This window comes from Telmatherina bonti (genome assembly GCF_933228915.1).
Source record: "Telmatherina bonti genome assembly, chromosome: 23".
In the NCBI taxonomy this organism is placed as follows: Eukaryota; Metazoa; Chordata; class Actinopteri; order Atheriniformes; family Telmatherinidae; genus Telmatherina; species Telmatherina bonti.
In genome coordinates this window covers 17,938,263-17,956,674 of record NC_136632.1, presented here as the reverse complement: position 1 = coordinate 17,956,674, position 18,412 = coordinate 17,938,263, and the positions used below count along the sequence as shown (strand labels likewise).

Sequence of the window (18,412 nt, the reverse complement as noted above, 5' to 3'; positions counted from 1 at the left end):
ATTTTATCCAAGATCAATGATGTCCAATTTCGGTTAGCACCCCTTCCCTTTAAACACTGATACCTTCAACACAGGACAACCTAAAAATACCTTCCAATCTTTACATGAGAAACTATGCATATAAACCTTTCAATTGTTCTTTTAAACTTTTTATTCCCTCTGTTTATTTTAATAAGTCAATAAACAAAGGCACATATTCCATTGCAAGCAAAGGCAGCGTCACATCTATTCATTGGTCAGTAATGTCTGTTATTAGGATAAGTACAAAACCAATATTCAGTTAATTTCACCATAACATGGTAGGCAACACAACACAGTACCTTAACTGATCCCCCGCACAGTTAACTTTGTTAATACATCATTCAGATTTATTACAGTCATTCCAACTAATGTAGCCACTAATGGCTCATCACTACAAACCAGCTTTCTTTAAGTGTTAGCATTTGTCCAGGAATGTTTTATGATTACGTCATAAAACTTTGAGTTTAATTTCTGTGAATTATAAAAAGCAAGAAATTATTGGCACTGAAGGAATGCAGGACTAAAGCCTAAAAAAACTGCCTGAAAATCATCAGAAAAACATTTAGGCCTCAAGGGGAATGTTAGCATGCCCACACTGAGAGCAGCAACTGGTAACTATAATGTAGTAAAATCAGAGCTCTTGGGGTTCTTCTTAAATCATTCAAGCATTTGACTTCCAACCTCCGACCTGGACTTGAGCAAACACACTTTTTCTAAATGCCATCAAATTCTCCTCAAACAACTTCTTGTACAAATTTGTAAAACCCGATTTTCATTAGCCCTGCGTAACAGTAAAGAATGTCTCTTCCTCTTGTTGTCTCAGTGTGAACGGGTTCCTTCACTGCTTCAGGACTGGCAGCTCTCTCGGCTTAAAGAAGGCTTGAGTCATCCCCAAAGCAAAGATGTAAACTTTAGAGTCCACCACTATTTTTTCTTTCTGCAGCAAATCTGTGGAATAAGATGCATCAAATGTTTAGAAAGTGGACCAACATAGCAGTGTCAATATGAGGAAAAAAGCTAAACGCTCACCATCAACTTTTCTCTGGAATTCATCGAGTGGTAAAAGAATAACTTCAACAAACTCTGAAAAAGGGAGATTAAGATCTTTGTGATGATTTATGTTGGGAGAGAAGACCATTTCTCAAAAGGAAGGATACATAACTCACCTCCATCACCTGTGAAAGAGAAGAAAAGAGCAGGATTATTTAACCATCTTTTTACATGTGACTGTCAAATGTATTCAGAACAAAGTTGGCAAATTTTGGAGCATAACCTTTCAAAGTGAACCTAACTTGACCTTCATTTAACTTATGACAGGTATTTGTGTCAGTATTTATTATACAACATGCTGTTCTATGAAAGAACAAAAAACAAATGGAAAAAAAGTGTCTGAATCAACCACAACATGTTCTGGTTAAATGACGATTTGTATTTAACCTCACACATAAGTCATTCAGACATTTTATGTTGTGGTTTACCCACCACTGTTGTTAGCAATGAAATAAAAAAAGAAAATGATTACGTGATTCTATTAAATGTCACACATTTAGGATGTAATATCAATGAAACATGAACCTTTTGTTTTCTGAAATTTGATCCTAAACTTGTTTACCTCTAATGACATTCAGCCTTTTCTCGTGCCTCCAGAGATTTTTTCAAAGTCTCAAAGAATTTTATGATCATTAAACTTCCCACAGTTTTTGCAGTTGTTCATAAAAAATTGTTCTCCTTAAAGATGCATTTCGTAACTTTTCTGACCTTAACGCTTGTTCGATGACACAGTGACATCTATCGTGTGCATTTCGAGAGCCGATTCTACGCAGCAGCATCCCGAGACAGAGAAACCGCAACATACAACTTTTACATTCGGGACGCGACGTGATGTTGCAGCAGAGTTTTGCTTTTGCGGTGTAACAAGGAACTGGCTGTTTTGAACACGCACACAACATCTAGTCAGTAAGTTGGAAAACCAGGAATGATGCTGATTATTGAAAGTTTATGGTGTAAAACAGCAGTTAGTCAATGAATTGACACTGTATTCTCACCAAGCTGTTGTGTCGGGTTAATGTTCTCCACGTCGTCGCCGTTGATGTTGACCAGCACAATCTGAGTGGTGCAGTTAGACAGGCCAGGGTCCAGACAGGTCACTGCAATCCCAACATTTATGTTACCAACAACACACAAAATCTTTCAAACTATCTTTTAAAGATAAACATGAGTATGGTACCTCTTTTCACACCACTGACCTCTGAACCTCTTTCAAGAGATTAGATAAAGCTAAGAGTGGCGGTTAATTCAATCAAATATACAGTCCAGTGTGTCGGTGTGTAATTATACCTGGCGTGACTCCTACTACTTCGCCTTTGTAACCTGTTTCTTCTTTCAACTCCCTCAGAGCAGCCACCTCTGCAGTTTCCCCTTCATCAATCAATCCTGAACACAGCAGAACCAGAAGCAATAATCTCCACTAAACAATAAACGATTAAAACTTCTTATTTCTGGTCTGTGATCCACAGATCTTTGTAATGTGGAAGGTGATTCCATGAGAGGAAGTGCAGGAAAAACTTTTTGTTCAATGTTCCTCATAAGTACCTGCAGGAAACTCCAGAGTGAAGCATCCCAGGGGAGGACGGAACTGCTTCACCATCACGACGCAGTCTTTGTGGAGGGTCCGTTTCAGAAGGGCGACAATTCCCACACCTACAGACAGTCTAAGTTAATGGCCCGAACAGCTCTGGGACATGAACAACGGATAAAAAAACCCAAAACAATGTGTTTACCGTCAGCATCTGTGTTGGCCCGTCTTGTTGTCCGCTTCACAGACTCCCAGGTTCTTGTGGATGAAAAAGAGTAAGACGAATGTAAAGGGACTTTTTTTTTTTTTTTTTTGGTTTTGTTAAGGAAAGGTCAGTGACAGATTGTGCAGCACCTGGTGTTTCCAGCCGGATCTACATACGTGGTCTTTTCCAGTTTCACCCATTTCCCAGCTGCCATGAGCTGGAGCACAAAAAGCATATAATAAAAACTTTGCATTGAACAAACTCATTTACAGATGACTGTGTATTTAAAAAAAAAAAGAAAAAAAAAAAAGGGGGGGGGGGATGAAAAGCATACATGGAAGGCTATATAGTCTTAAATGAGTATATTTGATGATGAAAAAAAACCTATACATTTTTTTTGAGAAAACATCAGTCAGTGGAAGTTTTTGACTTTAATTTCTGTTTGGGTTATTGTTACCACTGAGTATACCTGTGTGTATTACACAAGTCTTTTTCCTTTATCAAATAGAAGGAATCTTTGCATCCCTACAATCTTAACATTCTCGGTATGTGCCCACATTTATACACATGTAATGTTATATAAACAGTTTCCTTTTTTCCTGAATATTTCCAGAATGGAGACTTGAAATGTTTGCAGAAGATATTCAGACTTGCTCAGGTCCAAGTGGCGCCCAGATTTTGAGTCATCCCACAAATCTTTGCCTGAAAGGCTGAGTCATTTATGCCAAATCCGTTGAGGTGTTTATTAAAGGTCATGCTCACAAGCCAAGTTCCTCCCCTTGCATCCCCTCACCCTCATTTGTTTAACTGGATATGTGTGGAGTTTAATTAATCATCCACATATAATTGGAAAAAAAAAAAAAAAAAAAAAACTACATAAACAAAACAATGAAAAGATAATTGCTTTGTGTTGTGGTACAACTGCTTGATTAAAAACTTAACTTTTCAGAATTGGCCTCAATCAAATCTTTATAGAAAGTAACATTGCATTGAAAGGAGTATGTCAGAGAGCACTGCTTGCAACACTATCAAATTAACCCTGCAGTTTATTATAGATGGGGGTTTGCATCTTGTCCAGCATGATACAAAAACCCAACAAGACAGTTAATACTAAACACAGTTTTGCTTATTTAACTCTCGTCTTGGAGGAAAGATTTTATGTCATTTACACACGATGGAACCAAACTGTGAAGTTTTTGTCCCCAGCCCCTTCCAAACCAAACATTAATAGACTAGAAATTAACATTAGGTCGGTTGAAAATCAAAATAATCATAATAATAATTAATATTCCCAAGGTGTAGCTAGTAATATAGTAAGTAATGTAAAAAAAAAAAAAAAAAAAAATTACAATCACGAACCTCTTCGTTCACTATGTGTGGAGTTGTGGTCACTTTAGGTTCCTCAGGATTACTCATTTTTACTGGTTCAACTAAAAATGAAGGAAAGCGGAAAAGGCTTTTTAAAACACACACTGTAACCTGCGTGAGTTCAGATCATAATTTAAGATGATTTAAGCTCTTAGCAACATTTTTTACATAGAAAAAGATTAGACTTTTCTGATCCTGAGTTGCTCAATTAGCTGCAACAAAAAAATCTTCATGTCAGTACAGCTCTCTGCTTTCTGTTTCTATATTAAGATATTAGTAAATGAATACTGAGTAGTTAGAAATCCAACAAAAGGGTTGGATAATGCATTTGAAACTTGACGCTATCTTGTATAATTTCCCTAAAGTTAACTCACGTGAAATCCCAGCCGTGTGTAAGTGGTAGCAAAAGGAGTGAGTCCAACAAAGGGGAAAAGTGAGGAGTCACTCTGTTTCCACTTCCTGGTGTAGCAAACGTCACCAAAATACATATGTCTATATATTTTATCTTCTTGTCAAGTAAGAGAAGAAGATTACGAATACTAATTATATCTGAATTTATAACAAATATTGTAAGAGAACTTTAATCTAATGTGGAACACATTAATGTTTAGATATACTGCAATGTTTACTTTAACTTTTATTCCGTTTAGAATAGATTTACAGTAAATCTATTACTATATTTACCTAAATCCAGGTAAAATTAGTTATTTTTTATATATTTTCTTTTCAATCATAGCGTAAGTCAGATCAGTAATACAATATTTGCCACAATCTCTTGCGAATAAAAACGGCCTGTAGCTAAATATGAGTGAATGCTTATATTAATAAACGATCTATGTCCCAAGAACCATTTGTTCATCTCGCCAATGTGCACCTCATAAATGCTTCCGTCTCTAAATATATAAATAAAGGTTCTTGCTCAAATTTTGTTGAATGCCATTGCGTTTTATGTATTACAACTGCATCAATAAAAAAAAGTGACATTTCATGATCAGCAAGAAGGATAGATAAGTTTTCTTTTTTTTAAATTTGCTGCATGAAAATTTGGTTATCAGATTCGGATGATATTTACTGATGGACACGCTTCCTTTCCGGATATTGCAGCATGAAGAAGGAGCAAGTTGTCAATTGTCAGTTCTCGGTTTGGTATCCTATTTTCAAGAAACACACGATTAAAAGGTAGGCAGCTGCTGTTTATAGAGCAAGTATAAGAAAGTCTGTTCATCATTGTTACTCTAAAGCATAGCCCTGTTAGCAGTTAGCTTCCAGGAAAACGCACAAAGCTGCGGTCTCTCTTCTCACACTTAAGTGTTTACGTGATAATTTGTTAAACTCTCGTCAAGAGGAGCTTCCTTTAACCTATTTCTTTCTGCATTGCTGTTGTGTTTTGTTAGGCTTCACTTACACTCTTTTTTTTTTTTTTTTAAGTGATATTGTTTGTCCTGTTTTCCAGTCTGATTCTTCCATTGCCTCAAAATGTAATAGACTATTTATTGGACGATGGGACACTGGTAGTCTCTGGGAGGTAGGAAAGACATACAAACACACTCTGACATTTATTTATTGTAAACTTCTCCTATTTGGATTTGGTAAAATCTCAAGTTGTGACATAAGTTGGCTGTGTTTTTATTTGAGGTCCATGTTCTTCTTAATTTAATAGTTTGTATAATAATGCCTATAAATATTTAATTATTTACATACTAACTCAACCAGTAAATCCGTTTAAAATATTTAATTTATATACACCTCCTTTCCTTTGCACATTTAACAGTGCCTCTAAAAGATTTAGATTAAGATTTGTCCTTCTTCTTTTCCTTCAGTGACCACAACACACAACCAGTCCACAACATCAGTTCGGAGGCAGAAGAAGATGTTCAGGTTAGATAACACTTTGCAGTTTGTAAAATAGTTACCAGTCCTACATTTTAAACATATTTAAAAAGAAACAAGTTCTTGGTCCTCACATTTTTTGTAAAGATGTTTTGATGATCGTTAAATGGTCTATGATAGAGCTTTAATATATTTTTAGCCAAGACAGCCACTCAGAACAAGGTAATCTGGTGTATGTCAAGCCAAAAGATTAGTGTGAAATTCTTTTTCTTTTTGTTGTTGTTGTTCCATTTTTTTCTTTTTGTTATGACCATATAAGTAAAGGTCTAAAAAGCATTTTTAAGAAAAGCATTAGTGTACTGTGGAAAAATATTAACATAAGAATGAACTTCTATAATTTGTTTATTTAGAAATGTCGGCCACAATGTTAGGTTCCTTTTAATACTGTAATTTGAAATAAATCATTATATTGATATAAAATCAAATGCTTTGTTTTAAGTATTATAATCATATTTAAATTTGCTATTTTAAAATTACTGAATGAATACATGAATAAATCAATGCGGTTATCAGAACTGGTTTGTTTCCTGTTGACTTTTACCAACAATTGTTTGGTTTCTTTATTTCCCTCTAGTGGTCAGATGATGAGACAACAACTACAGTCACTGTAAGTACATTAAGTTCTCCAAATTTTCTGCCTTTGTAAGGACCTTCATACAAAATTGTCAGGGGCCCTATGGTTAACTGTACAGCATCTGCAAATGCCTGTTTTTCTTGTGTATTTCTGAGCGCTACCAGAGGCGTAATGAGTTAAAAACAACTGTGCAGGCAGTTGTTGTGCTGCAGCAGGCAGGGTGTTGTTGCAAATACAAGCATGCAGCTATGATGCAGCATGACAAAACAGCATAGATAATGTATCTTCTTTCTGGTGAGAAGCTTTCGGCACATTTCCCACATTCAGTCAATCTGGTCTTATGAAGATGCACTTATGACCCCGCCTGCTTCTCCGCACACTAGCCGAGCATAGTACCCACTATCGGACCTCAGCTAACAATATTATTGCATTTTTGCATGAATTCTCCCATGTCTATTTGATTCGTTAAGATGACATGTGATGTCCTGACGTGACTTTGTGTCTTCCAGGCTCCTGAGTTCCCAGAATTCACCTCTACAGTGCTGGAAGCTATAAACGCCCTTGGTGGACAAGTTTTCCCAAAACTCAACTGGAGTGCTCCACAGGTAAAATTTTACCTTATATTATTACCTTTTTACTTTATTACCATATTGCCTTATGAAAAATGAAAACATAACGCTGAGAGTTTCATTGATTGAAAAGAGTGTGTCAGAGTCATTTAGTTTTTATTTATAACATAAGTAAAGTATTTGCTCACTAAAAGCTTCCTGCAGCTCTGTATTTTCTAAGCTTCTTCCTGCACAAAGCCAACACTAAAGGGTTAAAGCATAACTCAATAATCATTTGTTTTTTGTGTGTATGTGTGTTTGCCTCTCAGGATGCAAATTGGATTGCTCTGAACAGCTCTCTGCAGTGCTGCAGCCTCAGTGATATATTTCTGCTCTTCAAAAGCTCTGACTTCATCACCCACGATCTCACACAGCCGTAAGCCCTGCTCTCTATCAAACGACACCATGCCACATATCAATACCCACGCTGAGGTGGGGTTTTTTTGCATTTAGATGAAGCTTGTATTGAAGAGAGGAGGAAAAAAAAAACAGTTGTTGGGTGTGCGGGCTGATTTTTATCAGCAGTAAAACACAAGCAGCAGATGGAGAAAGTGCTGCGATGGAGATTTATTTACTGCTGTGTTTTAAGCAAATTCGTTTATATGTGAATGTGTGTTGATAAAGCCTTGGAATTTTTTTGTTCGCTACACAAAGAATCTATTTAACCTCCTTAAAATCCTACTACATTCACCTAAAAAGTATTTTACAGGACTGCTTTTACTTAACCCTTTCTAATGTAAAAGATGTTTTTGTTGCAAATCATCTGCTAATGGAGTGCAGAATGGCTTAAAATGTAAACTGCGTTTGCGACTGGTTGGAAATAAATTTTAAGAGAATTTACAATTACAATTGTAGTTTGGAATTGTACAAATTATTCCGATCTTGAGAATCTCAGCTTTTTAGTGGAGTATAACATGTGTCACTTCCTGCTAGGCAGCCTGAGGAAATTACATAATTAGTTGTCATGTCCAACCAAATATGACATCTGATACCAAAGGTTTAATCGTTTTGCAAGCAACACATTAAGGTGAATACTCCTCTCATGTCTTTGTTATATTACAGAATAATGTGATGGCGATTAACTTCTTTGTTTTGGGATCATTTCATGTGCAGATTCCTTCAGTGCAGTGACCAGGACTCCCCAGATCCAGTCATCAATTATGAGGTATTTTATCTTTTATGTTACATTTAACACAAGATATAGCTATTTTATTTTTTATTTCTTTTTTGATATAAAAATAAAAGTGAGCGCCTATTGAACCTTGTTCACCATTTATGTAATTTAGGGGCTGTATGGTGGTGTAGTGCCAAAGACATGCATATTGGTTAATCTACTGTACATTGTCCCTTGGAGAGAGTGTGTGTGTGTGTTTAAATGGTTGTTTGTCTCTCCTGTGATAAACAGGTGACCTGTCCGTTTTCCTGCGACCCTGAATTAGACTAAGGGTTAAGAAAATGGATGGGTTATGTAATTTATTTGACAGGGACATTGCATTTGGACATAGTCACACAAATTTGGAGCTGACGCCATGTTTGTGGCCAGAGCGAATTCTCAACCCTTGTCCCTGGTTGGGCCTCTTCACTCTACAAAATGATACCTTAGAAAACATATATTAGACTCACATATTCCCATAATATAAAATCACTAATTCATTCCAAAACTTATATAAAACTCTCCTATACACATAATGTAGAAATCTATACTTCATTCAGAGCTATTTATTGGGTACACCTTTGGCTTAATCTTTGGCTTAAACCTTTAAACCTTCACCTCTGGGCTTAAAGGTTTTAAACTCGGAAATACTGTCTTGAGTTCCATCTGTAACGAATTCCTCACGGCTCTGTACTTTTGTAAGAAAAGGCGGACTGCCCAAATGAAGTTCTGCAGTGTGAAAGCTCTCGGTTCATAGAAACTGGTGACGTTTGTTCCTTCCCATGGTAGAGCCACTAAAGGGAGTTAGGTGGTAGTTGCCCCTTTTCTTTGAGGATCAAGAAGTGGATATCTCGCCCTTCAAGGAGGGTGATAGGGACCGTTTATATGCGTAGATAACCCCTGCTCCTGGATGTGTTAAAATGACTTACTCCTGGAAGAATGAGGGCAAATAATAAAAGATTTAGATTGGGCAGTAGTTTCTATTTTACAGCAGTCCATTTTAACAATGCTTGATAGCCCATTGGAATAGTTGCTAATATTTCACTTATTTCTTTTTATTTAGCTGTGTGTAATATTTTGTTTGAGTTTGTGAAGTATTGAAAGCCCAAAGAATAATTTGCCTCCATTTCTTGTACAAAATTCACTTGGAACTGTTACTTTATATGCAGCTCCTGCTTGGTACATGAAAAAAATGTTTTAAAACCCTTTCAGCTCAGGTTGTTAAGACCTTCTTTCTGTTTTACACTACAAAAAGCAATAGCAAAATATTATGATGAAGTACGTTAAAGATGGCCAAATTAATTTGAATTAACAAGAACAAGAAGCCAAACAAACTAAAAATCCACACTTTTAAAGACAAAATGTGCAGAAAAAGCATTGTTTTTTCTTCAGGGTTTTGAAAGTTCTGTTGAATTTTGCATCTTAAAACATCTTTTTAATGAGCCTCAATAATAAGCTATGAGAAAACAAAATATTTTTAAGTGAAGCACAGTTTAAATTGGAAAAACATTTTATTTAAACAAGTGAAGATGATCTGTGGTAATTTTGTGCCATTTTGTCTCCCAAAAACACAATTAAGTTCATGTTTAATCTTCCAAGGGAATGTAAATGTTGGCAGAAATCACAGGAAGAACAAATTTCAGAAACTGTAACTGCTTAGTATATTTTAAGGACTCAATAAATGGCACCAGAATCGCTGCATCTACTTAAAATCGCACTCAAATGTAGGTGTATGCACTCTTCTGTCCTCAGCTGGTCCTGAGAAAGTGGAGTGAGCTGATTCCTGGTGGCGAGTTTCGCTGCTTCGTCAAAGAAAACAAGCTAATCGGTAAGAAACTTTAAAAATTGGTGTAATTAAAGCAAAATAAAATCTTCTTTCATTTCAGCCACATTTGGAATCGAGAGTCATCAAGCTGATAAAAAGTGACATCATTAGAGCTTGAACACCCAAACCATGCCTCTCCTCAGCGGGCTGATTTAGAAGCAATTAGAGCATTTAATTTGATGGCTTATCTGTGTTATCTTGCAGCCATCTCCCAGAGAGATTACACGCAGTATTACCAACACATCCTGAAGCAAGAGGAGCAGATCTGTCAGGCTATACAGGAGTTCTTCTCCCAGCACATCCAGTACAACTTCCTGGATGAAGACTGTGAGCATCAGATTTTTGTTTACTCTTTGCTTTCAGCGCAGAAAGTCATTAAATATTTACTTTTTAAAAAACGAGTTAATCAAGTCTGAATAAATACGGAGCGAGAGTAATGTGTTTGTGTTTTGGCTCTATTGGGGTTTTAATATTTAATCTCTGCTAATGTTGAAAGCTTCTAAAAGTTTAGAAGAGATGCGCAGGGAAATGAAGGATGTTTTTTTTTTTCCTTCTTTCAGTCGTGTTTGACGTCTACAGAGACAGTCAGGTAAACTCACCGCTGAATTTCTATTTGCTGAGGTTAAAGATGACCTTGCTCTGTGTTTTTACATGTCATGAGGGTACCAATGTTTTGCAGGGCAGGGTGTGGCTCATTGACCTGAACCCCTTTGGAGAGGTGACGGATTCGCTGCTGTTCAGCTGGGACGAGCTTCTGTCTGGTGGAGAAATTGCCCAGCAGCAGCAGGTCGGCAAACACATTTATTTGCTTTGCTTGTATTGTTTTTCTTTTTTTTTTTTCTTTTTCTTTTTTTTTTGCTGAAGCCTGGTGAAGGCTCACATGGTCTCTGTGCCTCTGCAGGAGACCCCAGCGTTCAGATACACAACCAGCGAGGTGACGGTGCAGCCCAGTCCCTGCCTGAACTACAGGATTCCACGGGATTTTGTCGACCTCTCCACCGGAGAAGACGCCTACAAACTTATTGACTTCCTCAAACTGGTTCGTGCTTTAAGATACAGTCTAATCTCAGTGTGGTTTTCAGATCCCGTTTGCCAGCCGTGATGCAAACAACCAGTCAAGTTAACTTATGTACCCAAGCCGGCCACAACATTATAATCCCATTATAATAATAATTATAATTATATATTATTAATAATTATATATTATTATTATTTCATAATTATTATTTTGGTGCAGTGTAATTTTTATATTATATATTATTAATAATTATAATCCCATGCTGTTTATTAATTGCCCCCTTCTTGTGTGTACAGATGACACACATTCAGTCATTTTATTTGCAATGTCTTTTATCTATGAGCAGCCTTTAACTGCAGTACCTTTAAATGCAGTACCTTGTTATTTTCTCTCGTCGTGTCAATCCTCATCTGAGGTTTTATTTACTAAATTCAGTCCTAATGAGAGGCAGATTGAATAGAATCAGATGTGTTGAACGTTGTATGGCTATGACTTTATGTGCCAGGTGTGCATCACTAATATGAAAACAAAATGATACAAGACCACAGAGTGAACAGGCAGAGCTTCATTCTGACAATCTGTGTCAGTATGCAGTCTTATCAGTGTTATTGATCAGCTTCACAAAGTCAGGAAAGGAGGAACCGCATGAGTGTGCGAAGCACAACAAAGTAAACGTAGATAACAAAGAATAATGTAATCTGTCTTAATTCAGTTGAAGGCCCTTACTAGACCAGATAAGTTGGTTAAAAAAAACACAAGCAAACTGTCGTTTGGTGAAAGATAACAGCTCAAAACATATTTCCCACCCTCTTTCACCAGTAACTGCGTTGTATCAAAAGAAGCTCAGGGACTGTGAATGTTGTCTGTTGTGCTGAATTGTTCAGAAATGTTTGCAGCAGTTTTTTCTTGTTTTCTTGTCTCATCATCAGAATTTGGAGCATCCCAATCAAGCTCATCAGTCTGAGCAATCAAATTAAAAACAAAACTCTATTGCTGGGCTTTTAAAAACAGCTAGCCGTCTAGCTTTCCTTGTAGCTGAAGAAAGTGTCGCCGTCCACCAGAGTGGATGCAGATTTGTGGGGTTTTAGAATTGTTCCTGCGTCTCATTCTGATCCTCTCAAGTAGTTTTCTGTTGTCATTTATCGAGATGATGCACGCAAAAGGATTTTGATGTTTCAGTTTGCAGACATCTTCACAGATGAAGACCTGATCTTACCAGGGGTGTAAATGACACATTTTGACCACAATGCAGTGTGATTTTAGTGTAAATTCTGACACAGTAGGATTTCCGTTTTGATTTTAATCTGATACAGGTGTTTGTGATTGATATGAGACGTCACAGATATTTCCATTTATGTCAAAACACATGTAATAGAATAGAATAAAATAGAATAGCATAGAATGTCATTATTGTCACTGTACACATGTACAGTGAGATTAAAACAGTCACAGTGCACAGAGCACTAAAAAAGATATATAAAACATGTAAAAAGTTCTTACAATATAAACATAGAGGTAAGGTGTGCACATAATATAAATGATCATTTATATTTATATTATAATAAATAATTAATAAATGTTTGGGTTTTTTTGTTTTTTTTAAATAGACTGTGCAGCATTTTTCAAGCTGAACTTTAAAACGTTTGTATGTTGTAAAGAAAAGTAAAATTTAGTCAAAGGTACACACCACCATATTTTCCTCATCAAAATGAGAACTTTTGGGCAAGTGATTTGATCAATTTTATTCATTTTTTTTATTTAGGTTTTGATTTTTGTTGAAGTTGATTCTTTTGGTTTGTGAATCATCGAACTGATGCATTGCTGTATTTTTACACCCTTACTCTGAAGATTTCATGCTATTCTGTCACTTTCTTCTCTTTTCACAGAAGAAAAGCCAACAGGAAGAATCTGAGGAGGAAGAGGAGGAGAATGCTCCACAGTGACATCCGGGTCATAAGCACTTCATATAATGTCCATGTGAAGTGACTCTTCCCCTTCTGTCTTGTAGCTTCTTCTTCTTCCCTTGCTGTTTGCGTCCCACTGTCCTCTGAACAGAACATAGTGTCCAAGCTTTCTAAAGTGACTCATGCTGGTCTGATAGAACATGTTAAATTAGTGGATCATGTTAATAGCTGCTTAAGGATTGATTTTTCACTCGAGTGAAAAAAGCCTCTGCAGTGTTGATTGGTTTTGGTTTTCTGTGCATGAGAGAAATGTGTCATCCCAGTTTGACAGGGAGTGTATTCATCCCAGTTTGACAGGGAGTGTATTCACCACTACTGTAAAGATTGTCTGATTTATACTTTGAAACACATTTTTATTAAAGTTTATATGTCTGTATTGATGCCTGAAAACTGTCTGTGGATTTAAAGTAAACTGGACATCACACACACGTCTGTGTTGGGTTTATGTGTTTTTCAGGCTGACTGGCGTCTCAGATTAACTCTGAACTGGAACCCTTCGTCACTGAATCACCTTTCATTTTTTCTGCTTCTCCATCTCTTCCTGCCAATTTCCTCTGAACAGTTTGGACACACTCATTGCTCCCAGATGCTCTTGCCGCTCTTTTTAAGTCCAGATTTTTTTCTTTTTTTTTCTTTCCCATAATGCATCCTGCTGTAGACTCCCAAAAAACACAATTAAACTTCTTGTCATATATTGACCTGCTGTCAGTCTGGCGGGAGCAGTAAACCAGCACATTAGAAATCGATCGTGCTTTTATGCAACAGTTCTCATTACGCTGGAAGCTAAATGAGCTGTGCATGCACGACACAGGGCACTTCATTTGGGGTTGGTGTTCTTTTATTTTTCTTTCCTCACTGAATTGATGGAGCAATTACAGGGAAAAGGAAATAGTGAGTGTGTTTAGAGTTACAGCTCCCCGGGTGCGCCACTGTGGATGGGAAACGGTGTGTGAGGCACAAATTATATGAATGTTTCTTGTTAATCGTCATAAAAATGAAAGCTGTCTGCAGATGTACCATCCAAACGTGGAGGACACATCCTGGTTTGATTTGCATGGCAGGATGAGCCTCATGAAATCTGTTTTTATACAAGCCAATCATCTTTTATCTTCCTTTCTGCAGTAGTAATAGGAAAATACAAAGTTTAGCCAATTATGATCTCAGATTTGTTTTCTAAGTCCCTCCTGAGCTTACATGTTAACTACCATGCTGTAATGAATGTTGTATGTCGTAGCAGTGTGTGCCTCTGGCTGGGCCATTCCTCTTACATGTGGGTGTATGGTCATTTCTGCAGTGGGCTGCCTTGGTTTGCATCTCTGTTATGGCTGCAGTGTGATCCATGGAGGTGGTGTGATTGCATTTACACAATCATAACCATTAAAAACACATCTCTGTTGCACTCGCACACATTCTCATTCACAACATTTACAGTGTTATCCTACAGGATTAATCACCAATAGCTGCAGTTATGTTTTCATACTGATATTGTTTGTGTTTCTTAGATTGTTTTGCTTTGGGTGCTCCTGATGATCCCCTACTTTTCTTGCAGGATTGGTAGAATTTTTTATGTCAAGTTTCTTCACAGATGCAACAGCTGGTTGTCTGGTTTTTCTGTTTGTGTTTGGATTGCACAGTTGCTGCTGTTATTTTCTGTCTTTTTACGTTGTTGTCTTACTTTCCTTCTTTTCACTTCCCTTTTTTATTTGTTCACTCTCCCTTTTTTATGTCCCATGTCCAGAATAATATGTAATTCAGCAATATCTCAATAAAAAAAAAAAACAAGAGAGAATAATACTTAAGTATGAAGGAGAATCTTACAGTATAGCCACAAAGCTTAATGACATTTATATCGACTAAGCTCTTGGACCGTTGGAAAGCCTGCATATTTCCCTTATAAATGGTGCCACATTTGTGAGGAAAATGCATTTGATGGATGAGAAGGAGAACTGAGTATAACTCAGTAAAACTAGACACATCTTTCCTGCAAATGCCAGACAGCTTATTCTGCTATTGGCTTCTGTTTGTTGTTGCTTATTTGATCAGGCGATTGAAGTTTTGACATTTTATTCATGTAATAAACATTAATCTCAGACAGAAGCATGTAGAATGACTATGGACACAACAGCTCTGCACCTCCTTCTCATGCTGGTCACCCAGTGCTGAGGGATGTTATCCCATTCTTTAACCAGTATTTGCTGCAGTTCAATATGTGTAATTGTGCTGGTTTCCTATTTAAAAGGCAAATAAACAGGCTTGTTGTGGCTTTTCAGTTTGCAGCTTTGAGACATTTTCACATCTAAAAGCTGACACCAAGATCCTGACTGAAACTAATGTTTTGTTTCACACATTTTATCCAGATTATTCTGCATTTGCCGTTACAACACATATGCAATGACACAAAAGTGTTACTTGATGCCTCTGTGATTTGCGCTCCTAGATGTTGACAGTTTTATGGAAGAGAGCAAGTTTGCAGGTTGTCTGCTACCACTTTAATTACTGGAGCGAATTGACAGAACAGATTCATTTAGTTGCAGAAACAATTTCAGGCTTTGCAGTACTCAAAGCTATAGTTTGATTTAGCAAATGAACATCCTCTTTGTACATGTACATGTACCACTGCAAACAAAGATGCAAAGACTGTAAATCATCCTGCAGTCTTCGGCAACTCTATAAGGATATAACTCCTCCATGAGTTGGAGTGTATGACAGAAAATTAATCTAGCTGAAGTACACTCGCAAATAAATTTCTTCTCTTTGGTTATGGTGATAACACATTCCTGAATAAGAGGTGATTCAATTAAAATGAATACAGACTGTAAAGATTAAAGACTTGGCCCATTCCTGAAGCCTCTCTATGTCTTTGCTTTCTTTGGAGTTTTGGGTCATTTTGATAACTCTTATGAGTACTCTAGCAGATCCCCTGTAAAACTGCAGTAATGTGGAACATAGCCTGTTTGACAGCATTTCAGGAGCAAAAACACCAGACTCATGTTAGACCAAAGACAGCCTGTGGTGCTGAATGATTTAGATATGATTTTTCTTTCAGTTTGCACACTTTTAATTGCTGAGAGTTGCCATAAGATTTGCAACGTGCATCTCAAAAGTCCAATCTGCTGTGGATTTAAGATTACTGTGTGCAAAATGGTTTCATCTTTTGATGTGAGACGAAATATGGATGTCAGTTTGCTCACAGAAAGCAACAATCGAACTCCAAATGAAACATTGATTTGTTTGCTCCTCTTATTGGCAGATCCAACTGAATTATTTCTGTTTGGGTGATTGAAATCTATGTATATGCAAGCACTGCACTCCTTCATTTTAACCCTCTTTTTTATTTTTGTTGTTATTATACCATCCTCCATACCATTCTCTCCTTCTGCTTTGCAGGTAGGTAATCATCTTTTATTTGGTGGTGGTGGGATGATCAGACTTGCTGACTCAGGGGTGGGGGGTGTGAAATGGAAGGCGGGGTTTGGAGGAGGGGAGTTTTCCTTGGTTGCTGCTGAGGAAGAGCTGCAGTAGTTTGCAGCCAGAATACTCATGAGCATCTGAAGCTGCAACACACTGCCCTCCCCTTCACCACCTCCATCTCTCCATATCTGTCTCTCTACAGCGGCGCGCGCGCACACACACACACACACACACACACTAAAGTAACAAGGAAGTCACGTCAAGCGTGTTGTATGAGCAGTAACACGACCTCAGCTGACCTCAGCACCCTTGGCTCTCATTGTCCGGGGGGGGGGTCACTGATCCTCTAAATCTTTGTGTAATCCAGGTGTTCATGCAGGCCACGCCAACGCACGCGCAGCTGCAGCGAAGGGGTCCCAGACCGGTGTCGATGCCTCTGGGGACCGCAAATGGTGATGGAAGTGTGATGGCTGTTGTCAGGAAGTTGGCGCATTGCGAATTTACTGCCGCAGACACACACACACACACACACGCTGTCCGACAGGACACATGAGCAGCACCCCATTAGCTGCTTTAATGGCCATAATAACGTCACGTGCTCCAACACCAGTGGACAGTAAAAGTGTTTGTGGAGAAAATAATCTTGACAGAGAATAAGTTCCGAAAATGAAGTGAGTTCAAACCAGTTAACACTGTTTTGTAAATTGCAGGTGGCATCAGCTTTTTTTCCGTCTTAAAAATTGTTGTCAAGTTAAAATGTCGCACGCAGTCTAAACCGGAAATGGAGGGTAACTGACGTAAATATAAATGTAGGATTTAAACAGGGGCAGAAAATGGTAAATTGATACGTAAAGAAGTATTATTTTCCAACTTTCTTTTAAAAAATTTCCAGATTTGTTGAAAACCTACACATTACAATCAAATTTGACTGATGAATAACAGATCCTGGCTGTGTAAGGGAGAGCACCACCATCTGTAAATCAGTTCAATATGTTTGTCTTTGACTGTTCTCCTGTCAAGTACCAGTACATCTGTGACTCATGCACACCTGGCATGAACACACCTGGATTAAGATCCAAGATTTTAAGAAGAGGGGGTGGGGGCATTTTTAAAGGGGCACCTCCCACACATTTATCTGCTACTCATTCCCCTGAAGCACAATCCTTACAAGTTATAGCTGGTCAGAAAGATGACTAATCAAGGTTTCCCAACTACCACAACAACACCAGCAGGTGTTATTAAAGGATAGAAATACTAAACTAAAAACAAATGTCCTCACTTTTGGTTTAAATTGTATTTGATCATATAAACTAAATAAAGCATCTTAAAAGTAGCTAGGATCAGTCATTTTCTATTGTATACACTAAATTTAGCTTTGCCATCTGGTCGTTTATCCAATCTGCAAAATGATTCAGGACATTTTGATGATGATAATGATTATGATGACGACACAATTGATTTTCTGGCGTCAGTCATAGCAAATAGTTGCAGGTTATTCGTTTAGCCGGCTTTGCATTTTGAAAGGACAGGTAAATGGGTGATAATCTCCTCGTGAACTTTACAGCTGCCGTCCAGACGGACAGAGAAGGATGAGAGAGAGAGAGAGAGGGAGGAGGGAGGAGCAGGGACACGGTAACCTGCAGAAGGACTCACATGGTCCTCTCTTCATCGGAGCTCAGACCACCGGGACTCTCCACACCTCCGACACTCAGCTCGACCTTTATATTCCTGCACGTAATCGTTTTTGTTTTGTTTTGATCCGTATCATTATTTTTATTTTCGCATCCTTCCCCCGCAGCC

At 37.6% G+C, this 18,412-nt stretch overlaps 2 protein-coding genes across 2 annotated transcripts; one reads left to right on the top strand and one right to left on the bottom strand.

Annotated features, from left to right (window-relative positions):
• Nucleotides 1-133: 133 nt before the first annotated feature.
• Nucleotides 134-4,567, bottom strand: nudt5 (nudix (nucleoside diphosphate linked moiety X)-type motif 5). The gene is made up of 9 exons (XM_079263187.1): nucleotides 4,544-4,567; nucleotides 4,161-4,231; nucleotides 2,951-3,018; nucleotides 2,802-2,854; nucleotides 2,614-2,721; nucleotides 2,359-2,454; nucleotides 2,056-2,168; nucleotides 1,051-1,102; nucleotides 134-969 (listed from the first exon to the last, which is right to left on the bottom strand). Exons 2-9 carry the CDS (start codon nucleotides 4,215-4,217, stop codon nucleotides 860-862), a joined length of 657 nt encoding a protein of 218 aa, XP_079119313.1. The 5' UTR covers nucleotides 4,218-4,231; nucleotides 4,544-4,567; the 3' UTR covers nucleotides 134-859.
• A 672-nt stretch (nucleotides 4,568-5,239) lies between these two features.
• Nucleotides 5,240-14,384, top strand: cdc123 (cell division cycle 123 homolog). Its single transcript, XM_079263191.1, has 13 exons — nucleotides 5,240-5,348; nucleotides 5,623-5,694; nucleotides 5,990-6,047; nucleotides 6,634-6,666; nucleotides 7,143-7,238; nucleotides 7,511-7,617; nucleotides 8,355-8,406; nucleotides 10,147-10,222; nucleotides 10,424-10,546; nucleotides 10,780-10,808; nucleotides 10,899-11,006; nucleotides 11,121-11,258; nucleotides 13,124-14,384. The coding sequence occupies exons 1-13, from the start codon at nucleotides 5,275-5,277 to the stop codon at nucleotides 13,178-13,180; spliced, it is 1,023 nt and encodes a 340-aa protein (XP_079119317.1). The 5' UTR covers nucleotides 5,240-5,274; the 3' UTR covers nucleotides 13,181-14,384.
• Nucleotides 14,385-18,412: the final 4,028 nt, after the last annotated feature.

What these genes read in the sequence shown, in the direction of transcription:
- cdc123 (XM_079263191.1), top strand. Translation starts at nt 5,275, where the DNA reads ATGAAGAAGGAGCAAGTTGTCAATTGTCAGTTCTCGGTTTGGTATCCT. An exon ending in AGACAACAACTACAGTCACT is followed by an intron (nt 6,667 to 7,142) that starts GTAAGTACATTA and finishes TGTGTCTTCCAG; the next exon opens with GCTCCTGAGTTCCCAGAATT. An exon ending in ATCCAGTCATCAATTATGAG is followed by an intron (nt 8,407 to 10,146) that starts GTATTTTATCTT and finishes TTCTGTCCTCAG; the next exon opens with CTGGTCCTGAGAAAGTGGAG.
- nudt5 (XM_079263187.1), bottom strand. Translation starts at nt 4,217, where the DNA reads ATGAGTAATCCTGAGGAACCTAAAGTGACCACAACTCCACACATAGTG. An exon ending in GATCCGGCTGGAAACACCAG is followed by an intron (nt 2,855 to 2,950) that starts GTGCTGCACAAT and finishes TTCATCCACAAG; the next exon opens with AACCTGGGAGTCTGTGAAGC. An exon ending in AACAGCTTGGTGAGAATACA is followed by an intron (nt 1,103 to 2,055) that starts GTGTCAATTCAT and finishes CCTTTTTCAGAG; the next exon opens with TTTGTTGAAGTTATTCTTTT.